This window comes from Salmo salar, chromosome ssa28 (genome assembly GCF_905237065.1).
Source record: "Salmo salar chromosome ssa28, Ssal_v3.1, whole genome shotgun sequence".
Taxonomy (NCBI): Eukaryota; Metazoa; Chordata; class Actinopteri; order Salmoniformes; family Salmonidae; genus Salmo; species Salmo salar.
The window spans coordinates 29,858,028-29,867,500 of NC_059469.1; the positions used below are offsets into that span (position 1 = coordinate 29,858,028).

At 42.0% G+C, this 9,473-nt stretch overlaps 1 protein-coding gene across 3 annotated transcripts in view; it reads right to left on the reverse strand.

Annotated features, from left to right (window-relative positions):
* LOC106589857 (caskin-2) overlaps positions 1–9,473 on the reverse strand; it is a 94,523-nt gene that overhangs the window by 38,155 nt on the left and 46,895 nt on the right. For all 3 annotated transcript variants that reach the window (XM_045710107.1, XM_014180255.2, XM_014180258.2), the window contains one exon: positions 7,293–7,388. In XM_045710107.1, the coding sequence (XP_045566063.1) occupies positions 7,293–7,388 (96 nt within the window). The remainder of the gene's footprint in view (positions 1–7,292; positions 7,389–9,473) is intronic.

The window sequence follows — 9,473 nt, forward strand, 5'->3', positions numbered from 1 at the left end:
GAAGGGTTAGGGAGTCTTTGCAGAGAAGAGTTAGGGAGTCTTTGCAGAGAAGAGTTAGGGAGTCTTTGTAGAGAAGAGTTAGGGAGTCTTTGCAGAGAAGAGTTAGGGAGTCTTTGCAGAGAAGAGTTAGGGAGTCTTTGCAGAGAAGAGTTAGGGAGTCTTTGCAGAGAAGGGTTAGGGAGTCTTTGCAGAGAAGAGTTAGGGAGTCTTTGCAGAGAAGAGTTAGGGAGTCTTTGTAGAGAAGAGTTAGGGAGTCTTTGCAGAGAAGAGTTAGGGAGTCTTTGCAGAGAAGAGTTAGGGAGTCTTTGCAGTGTGTAGATGGTGCAGGTATCATTGCCAGAATGATCCAGCTCCGTTGCATTCCTCGGCAGAAATACTCTGTCCTGCTCCCGTCTCTCGTCCACATTGATACAAATCAGAAATTGTTAAGGTACTAAGATGTATAATGTCTCCTTCAAATCTAAGAAGTTATTTTAACTTTGTTATTCTTACTTATTCGTAGACAAATTTTCAATGATGTATGAAATTGGAGTTGTTCTTCATCAACTGGTAATACTGTCACGTCCTGGCCAGTATAAGGGTTAATTGTCATTGTAGTTTGGTCAGGACGTGGCAGAGGGTATTTGTTTTATGTGGTTCGAGGTGGTGTGTTTGTTGAAGGGGCATTTGATTGAAGTATTCCGGGGTTTTTGGGCACTGTTTGATTTTCATGTATTTTATGTTTAGTCTAGTGTGTCTGTTTCTATGTTTGGTTAATTGGGGTTGGGACTCTCAGTTGAAGGCAGGTGTTGTCTATTTGCCTTTGATTGAGAGTCCCATATATTAGGGTGTGTTTGTCTGTTGTGGGAGATTGTTCCGTGTATAGCGTCAAGCCTTACAGAACTGTTTATTGTCGGTGTGTTTCTTTTTGTATATGTGTTTATTTTGGGTTTGCCTTCTTTCCTTATAATAAAGAAGATGAGTATACACATACCTGCTGCGTTTTGGTCCTCCATTACCAACGACAACCATGACAAATACATAAATAATGACAAAAGGTTAATTAGGTAAAACATTTCACTTTTAATTCCAATGCTTTTTTTCAAGATACAACAGTTAAGTATATTATTTTGTATACAAATTTCCCATCACCTAATGAACATCCACAATACCAGTCTGGTGTTAAGCTTTCTGTGCTGTATTGACGTATCCTGAAAATGACATCTGCTGCTTTATATTGAACGGTCATATCTCAGTTATTTTTTTCATATCTACAAAAAATAAGCTGTTTTCTTTACTTTCAGAGAGCGAGCTGATCAAGGGGTTGAAAATGTAGATGTTCCGTGTCTGAGGAACAGGCCGTGGAAGCTTTATTGCTGGCAAAATTACCTCTGTCCATAAGCAGAGGTAATTAAACTGTTCTGTGTTCTTTTTCCTCTCTTCCTCGCTGCCTGTCTTGTTGTACATGGAACCTGTCTCACAAGCATTCATTAATAAAACGCTGCACAGTTTGGAGGAAGACGGCTACCTTGACCTGTCAAATTCTAGCCACTTCTTCTGTGTGGGATATGTGTTCCTATCTCGTCTGCAGGCAGATCTGCAGCATTTCAGAGAGTTGGAATGATCACCCTTTAAGTACAGAGGTGAACCTGACACCTCACCAGCTGTTGCCTTAGCACTACACAACTGATTCAAATAATCAAGTCATCATCAAGCTTCAAGTGGTATTTATGTCTGATAATGACATTATCTTCTATTGTTTGTCCTCATGTGTCTGTTTTTCAGCATAAAGTACTCTGTAACCACTTAGTGTGGACACCAGGTGAGACCACACACACACACACAACAGTCTCTCTCCTTCACTTCATCTCTCTCCCCCTTCTCCCTAAATCCTCTAGGTTATATCAGCTGTTTTGGTGAACCCCTCCCGCATCTGAACTGGCTGACAGAGGGCACCGCATGATCATAGGTGAGAGGTCACTTAGTCGGGTCAACAGGAAGTATTATTAACCTGTTATGGCTAGGGGGCAGTATTTTCACGGCTGGATAAAAAAACGTACCCGATTTAATCTGGTTACTACTCCTGCCCAGTAACTAGAATATGCATATAATTATTGGCTTTGGATAGAAAACACTCCAAAGTTTCTAAAACTGTTTGAATGGTGTCTGTGAGTATAACAGAACTCAAATGGCAGGTCAAAACCTGAGAGATTCCTTTACAGGAAGTGGCCTGTCTGACCATTTCTTGAACTTCTTTGCCATCTCTATCTTTTACAAAGGATCTCTGCTCTAACGTGACACTTCCTACGTCTTCCATGGGCGCTCAGAGCCCGGGAAAAAACAGAATGTCGTCATCCCAGCCCAGGCTGAAACACATTATCGCCTTTCTCAAGTGGCCGATCAAGGGACTGTGGGCTTAGGCGTGTGCCCTGGCCGCCCCCGTCTTTGTGATTTTTCCTCTGTTTGCCGAAAAGGAGATTCCCGGTCGGAATATTATCGCTTTTTTCCGAGATAAATTGCATAAAAATTGATTTTAAACAGCGGTTGACATGCTTCGAAGTACGGTAATGGAATATTTAGATTTTTTTTTGGCACAAATTGCGCCATGCGCGCGACCCTGATTTACCATTTCAGATAGTTTCTGGGACGGCACGAACAAAACGCCGCTATTCGGATATAACGATGGATTATTTTGGACCAAACCAACATTTGTTATTGAAGTAGCAGTCCTGGGAGTGCATTCTGACGAAGACAACAAAAGGTAATCAAACTTTTATAATAGTAAATCTGATATTGGTGAGTGCTAAACTTGCCGGGTGTCTAAATAGCTAGCCCGTGATGGCTGGGCTATGTACTTAGAATATTGCAAAATGTGCTTTCACCAAAAAGCTATTTTAAAATCGGACATATCGAGTGCATAGAGGAGTTCTGTATCTATAATTCTTAAAATAATTGTTATGCTTTTTGTGAACGTTTATCGTGAGTAATTTAGTAAATTGTTAGCAAATTCCCCGGAAGTTTGCGGGGGGTATGCTAGTTCTGAACGTCACATGCTAATGTAAAAAGCTGTTTTTTGATATAAATATGAACTTGATTGAACAAAACATGCATGTATTGTATAACATAATTTCCTAGGTGTGTCATCTGATGAAGATCATCAAAGGTTAGTGCTGCATTTAGCTGTCTTCTGGGTTTTTGTGACATTATATGCTAGCTTGAAAAATGGGTGTCTGATTATTTCTGGCTTGGTACTCTGCTGACATAATCTAATGTTTTGCTTTCGCTGTAAAGCCTTTTTGAAATCGGACAGTGTGGTTAGATAAAGGAGAGTCATCAGACACAGCATCATACAAAGAATGGAGTTTGATACACCTGGTATTGGATATGACTGAAAAAGAATGTCTCAGAGATTCATACCTGAACCACAGCTTTATTGCCAAGGAAGAGTACATGATCAGTGAATATATTCAATGTACAGGCTACACTGTGGGGATCTCATGTGTGGTAATAACTACAGTACATGTATATAGGACTTGCATCCTTGGCACAATAAAGTTATTATATTCTACTCCATCCATAGGCTTCATTAATGCCATTCAGACTTGAAGTTGATACAACTATGATAGCTGAGGTTCATAGATTGGTATGAATATTAGTTTAGAACCTAACGTTTTAGGGTCCATACACAGATCGGCTACATAATGTAGCTAGCTACACATCCATAGGCATACAGCTATTTTTATCCTCCACTACACAATAAGCAAGTAAATAGTTAGCTAGATATGTTACTTCAGCTGCATTGCACAGCAAGGTAAGCTTACACAATTGTACATTCAATTTGCAGTAAATGCTTTAGCTAGCTAGATTCTTTGCATCCACTGTTTCCAAAGACGACAGCCTGGTTTGCTGGTTCTCTCAGAAGTCCCTAAAACATTAAACAACACCAATTACAATGTCATACTCATGTCATTACACCAGCTAGCTAGCTGGCTAATGTTAGCTAGTCAGCTAACATGCTAAATAGCGATTTTCGTAAATTAACTTTATGACAAAGAATATGCACAATCGTTTGTCTCAACATTAACATATTCCTCTCAATTGTAAATATTTTGCTTGAGTCGTTACGGCGATATAAATACTTACATTTGCTTCCCCCGTAATGTTTGTCAGCCATCTTTGCTGAAGAAAGTCACCAGGGACAGGTGGCTCGCGTCAAATTGGTCATTGGAACCACTCGATACGATTGGTCATATAAAAACCTTGGGACCCAAATTCATAATGAGAGCTCTAACTCCCCCTTGTGGTGGTCTGGAGCAATGAAGCCGTGACGCTGGGTACCTCGAAGTCCCGCGGTGTAACTTTTAAAGGAGGAAACACTGTACATCTATCTACAAGCAGAGTCTGAACATCAGACAGGATGGCATTGTCTCTCTCAATCCGTGCAATGGCTACTGCTATAGGTTTCAGGAGTTTCAGGCTGCTTACCACTCTCTCCCAAAATACATCATCCAGGAGGATCCTCTTGATGGGGCTGTCCATATCGGCAAACTGTGATATGGCCATTTCTTGGAAAGACTCCCATCCAGGAGACTGTCAAACATGATGACAACACCACCCCAATGAGTGTTGCTGAGCAGCTTCAATGTGGTGCTCTTATTCTTCTCACTTTGCTTGGTGAGGTAGATTGCTGATATAACTTGATGACCCTTCACATACCTAACCATTTCCTTGGCTCTCTTGTAGAGTGTATCCATTGTTTTCAGTGCCATGATGTCCTTGAGGAGCAGATTCAATGCATGAGCAGCACAGCCAATGGGTGTGATGTGAGGGTAGGATTCCTCCACTTTAGACCAAGCACCCATCATGGTCGCAGCATTGTCTGTCACCCGTGCAAATACCTTCTGTGGTCCAAGGTCATTGATGACTGCCTTCAGCTCATCTGCAGTGTAGAGACCGGGGTGTCTGTTGTCCCTTGTGTCTGTGCTCTTGTAGAATACTGCCTGAGGGGTGGAGATTATGTAGTTAATTATTCCTTGCCCACGAACATTCAACCACCCATCAGAGATGATTGCAATACAGTCTGCTTTCTCTATGATTTGCTTGACCTTCACTTCAACTCTGTTGAACTCTGCATCCAGCAAATGAGTAGATAAAGCATGTCTGGTTGGAGGGGTGTATGCTGGGCGAAGAACAATCAGAAATCTCTTCCAATACACATTGCCTGTGAGCATCAGAGGTGAACCAGTTGCATACACAGCTCGAGCAAGACATTCATCAGCATCTCTCTGACTACGTTCCTCCATTGAGTCAAAAAAACTTCTGATTCCAGGAGGACCATGAGCTGTTGCTATCGATAAGGTGTCTGATTCATCATTTTCACCTTGAATAGAAGTAGAGGAACTTTTGTCAGAGGTTGCTTGTTGTGAGCGCTGAGGGAACTTTATGCTCTTGGCCAGATGATTCTGCATCTTTGTTGCATTCTTCACATATGATTTGGCACAGTATTTGCAAATGTACGCAGCTTTTCCTTATATTTTAGCTGCAGTGAAATGTCTCCACCCATCAGATAGTGCCCGTGGCATTTTCCTGTAAAGATTAGAAGAAAAAAAAATGTAAAACCCAAATACAATTCCATGTTCAGATAAAAAGTTAAGCAGTTAGATTAACTACTTTGTAAGATAAATGTTAAAATTAAACATGTATGGAAACAGGTGAATTAACACTCCTCAGGTAGCAGGCCCAAGCAAGCTATAACCTACATGGTAGCAAAAACTAACTAGCAGAAAATGTTAACAAGTTAGAAATTATTTAAAAAACACACTTATGTAGGCTACTAGTTAACAAAAAATCATGTATGTCATATAAAATATATTCACCCCACCCAGTATTGTAATCAAAACTTACCAGAAAGCATGTAGTCCTTGGCTCAGACAGTGTAGAGGTGTGGGCTCAATAGCATCTCATTAGTGTGCAAGATCTTGAGAATCAGCTGTACATGTGATTGAAGAATGCACTGTGCATGCAGAGGGTTGCAATTCCATTGAATTGGGGATAGTTTAACAAAAATATACCACATAACCTAGAATTGCCTTGTGTATCCCACAAAAAAAGGTTCACTGTTATAAGCTAACTTTTTTGATGAATTTTCCCATGGAAAATTTCCGGAAATTTCCCGCAAAGTTTCAGACCCTTTGCAACCTTACTCCACACACAAATACACACTCCACACACACATATACACAACACATATACACACACACGCATATACACACACACGACACACACATAACCACTTATACTGGCCTTTGATCACTGTTGTGTGTGTGTGAAGGTTTGGGTTAAAGAGGGAGGTATTGTACATAAACAGCACATAGCTACAGTATATTAACATATATATATGAAAATAATGCACTGTACACACCAGAGGCGGCTGGTGGGTGCATATATAGGAGGACGGTCTCATTGGCTGGAGCGGAATGGAATGGAACCGTATCAAACACATGAAAGCCATTCCATCCATCATCTCCGTCAAACAGAAGTAAAATTCTCTCGCAAAAATGTCATTTTTGTTTTACTTCTGGGGGCACGAAGGAAGCGAAGTCTCCTCCCTAGCAAATGGAAACTCCTGGCCAAACCCCTTCCTTCCTCTAATTTCACCCGTGTTCATCATGGCCAAAAAGGACATTTTTATTATTTAGCCAATTTTGACTTTGTGGCTGTGGAATCTAGTGGAATTTGTTCATCATCCAGGCTTGAAAATCACAGCACGAGTTTAAGCACCGCATTCGCCCAATCCTGATTCGTCCAAATAATCAATGATGAAAACCCAAAACCAGGAACTACTACTGCTCGTAATCACATAATTCTATGTGAGCCTTGACAGACTTTCTCCATTTCATCTGTCCACGAGAATCTGTCCACAAGAGGTTTCATCCATTACAATAAGCCTGTCCTCCTATATATCTGCCCACCAACCTCCCCTGCTACACACACACACACACACACACACACACACACACACACACACACACACACACACACACACACACACACCTGCTGCTACCAGACTCTTATTATGCTGCCCAGTCTATACACTGCCGCCCCATCCCCAATACATGTGTAAATATTGGACTATTAATTGTGCCTTCCTGTATTATACTTACGATAAAAAAGTCATTTTATTCTACTGAGCCATTTACTTTATATTCGTATTATTATTTCGTACTGTTGTTTCATTGTCGCGAAGGAACCTGCAAGTAAGCAGTTAGTTGGATGATGTATTCCATGTGTATCCTGTACATAACTTGACTCACCTCGAGTCTGCCAAACTCACAGGCCAGGTCCAGAGGGGTCTTGTTGGCCTTGTTCACCAGACAGGGATTAGACTGGTGCTGGAGTAACATCTCAGACTGATGGAGAGAGAGGGGAGAGGAGAGGGGGATAGAGAGAGGGAGAGAGAGAGGAGAGAGAGGGGGGGACGGAGAAAGAGAGACCGAGAGAAACAGAGGGAGAGAGATAAAGACAGACAGGGAAAAAAAAGAGATAACATGAATAAATATCATCCTTAAATAGATGCACATGAAAACACCCTTCCCTCAAGCATCTCTGTGGTTTATCTTCTTCTACAGAGACGTGAAATCCTCAGGGCGACACCAGCACCAGTCCTAACGGGGGCTTCTATTACAGAGAAATACCTCTGGCTTTGTTTCTGTCCCTGCTTTGTCACACACAATACAATACCTCAGAACTCTCCATGACCAGGTATGCTGCTGTGTGTGTGTGTGTGTGAACCCACCTCTCAGGTAGACTGGGTGTTAAAGACACTAAATACACACATTCCTTCTCCCTCCCAGTTAGTCTCAATACTTCACTCAGGGAATGTGTTATAAGATCTATTGCTAACCTGATCACATCATATAGTATCTTTCACTCACTGACCCCTAAAACACACACACACACACACACACACACACCTGGAAACACTATACAGACACACGGTGACCCCTAACACACACAACGTTACACGCTGTCACACCTGGAAACACTATACAGACACACAGTGACCCCTAACACACACACACACACACACACACACACACACACACAACGTTACACGCTGTCACACCTGGAAACACTATACAGACACACAGTGACCCCTAACACACACACACACACACACGTTACACGCTGTCACACCTGGAAACACTATACAGACACACAGTGACCCCTAACACACACACACACAACGTTACATGCTGTCACACCTGGAAACACTATACAGACACACAGTGACTCCTAACACACACACACACACACAACGTTACATGCTGTCACACCTGGAAACACTATACAGACACACAGTGACTCTTACCTGTGTGGAGTCTGGCCACATATTGAACCATTTCTCTGAGTTGATTATTCTTATATTTATTTCACCTTTATTTAACCAGGTAGGCTAGTTGAGAACAAGTTCTCATTTACAACTGCGACCTGGCTAAGATAAAGCTGTGCAACACAAACAACAACACAGAGTTACACATAAACAAACGTACAGTCAATAACACAATAGAAAAATCTATGTACAGTGTGTACAAATGTAGAAGAGTAGGGAGGCAATGCAATAAATAGGCCATAGAGGCGAAATAATTACAATTTAGCATTAACACTGGAGTGATCGATGTGCAGATGATGATGTGCATGTAGAGATACTGGGGTGCAAAAGAGCAAGAGGAGAAATAACAATATGGGGATGAGGTAGTCGGGTGTGCTATTTACAGATTGGCTGTGTACAGGTACAGTGATCGATGTAAGCTGCTCCGACAGCTGATGCCTAAAGTTAGAGAGGGAGATATAAGACTCCAGCTTCAGTGATTTTTGCAATTAGTTCCAGTCATTGGCAACAGAAAACTGGAAGGAAAGGTGGCCAAAGGAAGTGTTAGCTTTGGGGATGACCAGTGAAAAATACCTGCTGGAGCGCGTGCTGCGGGTGATTGTTGCTATGGTGACCAGTGAGCTGAGATGATAATGCAGAATACCACAGGATGTTTTTGTGCTGGTCAAGGGCAGTCAAGTCTGGGGTGAACCAAGGGCTATATCTGTTCTTAGTTCTACATTTTTTGAATGGGGCATGCTTATTTAAGATGGTGAGGAAAGCACTTTTAAAGCGCAACCAGGCATCCTCTACTGACGGGATGAGGTCAATATCCTTCCAGGATACCCGGGCCAGGTCGATTAGAAAGGCCTGCTCGCTGAAGTGTTTTAGGGAGTGGTTGACAGTGATGAGGGGTTGTCGTTTAACCGCGGACCCATTACGCACGCAGGCAAAGAGGCAGTGATCGCTGAGATCCTGGTTGAAGACAGCAGAGATGTATTTCGAGGGCAAGTTGGTCAGGATGATCCCTAAGAGGGTGCCCATGGTTACGGATTTAGGGTTGTACCTGGTAGGTTCCTTGAAAATTTGTGTGAGATTGAGGGCATCTAGCTTAGATTGTAGG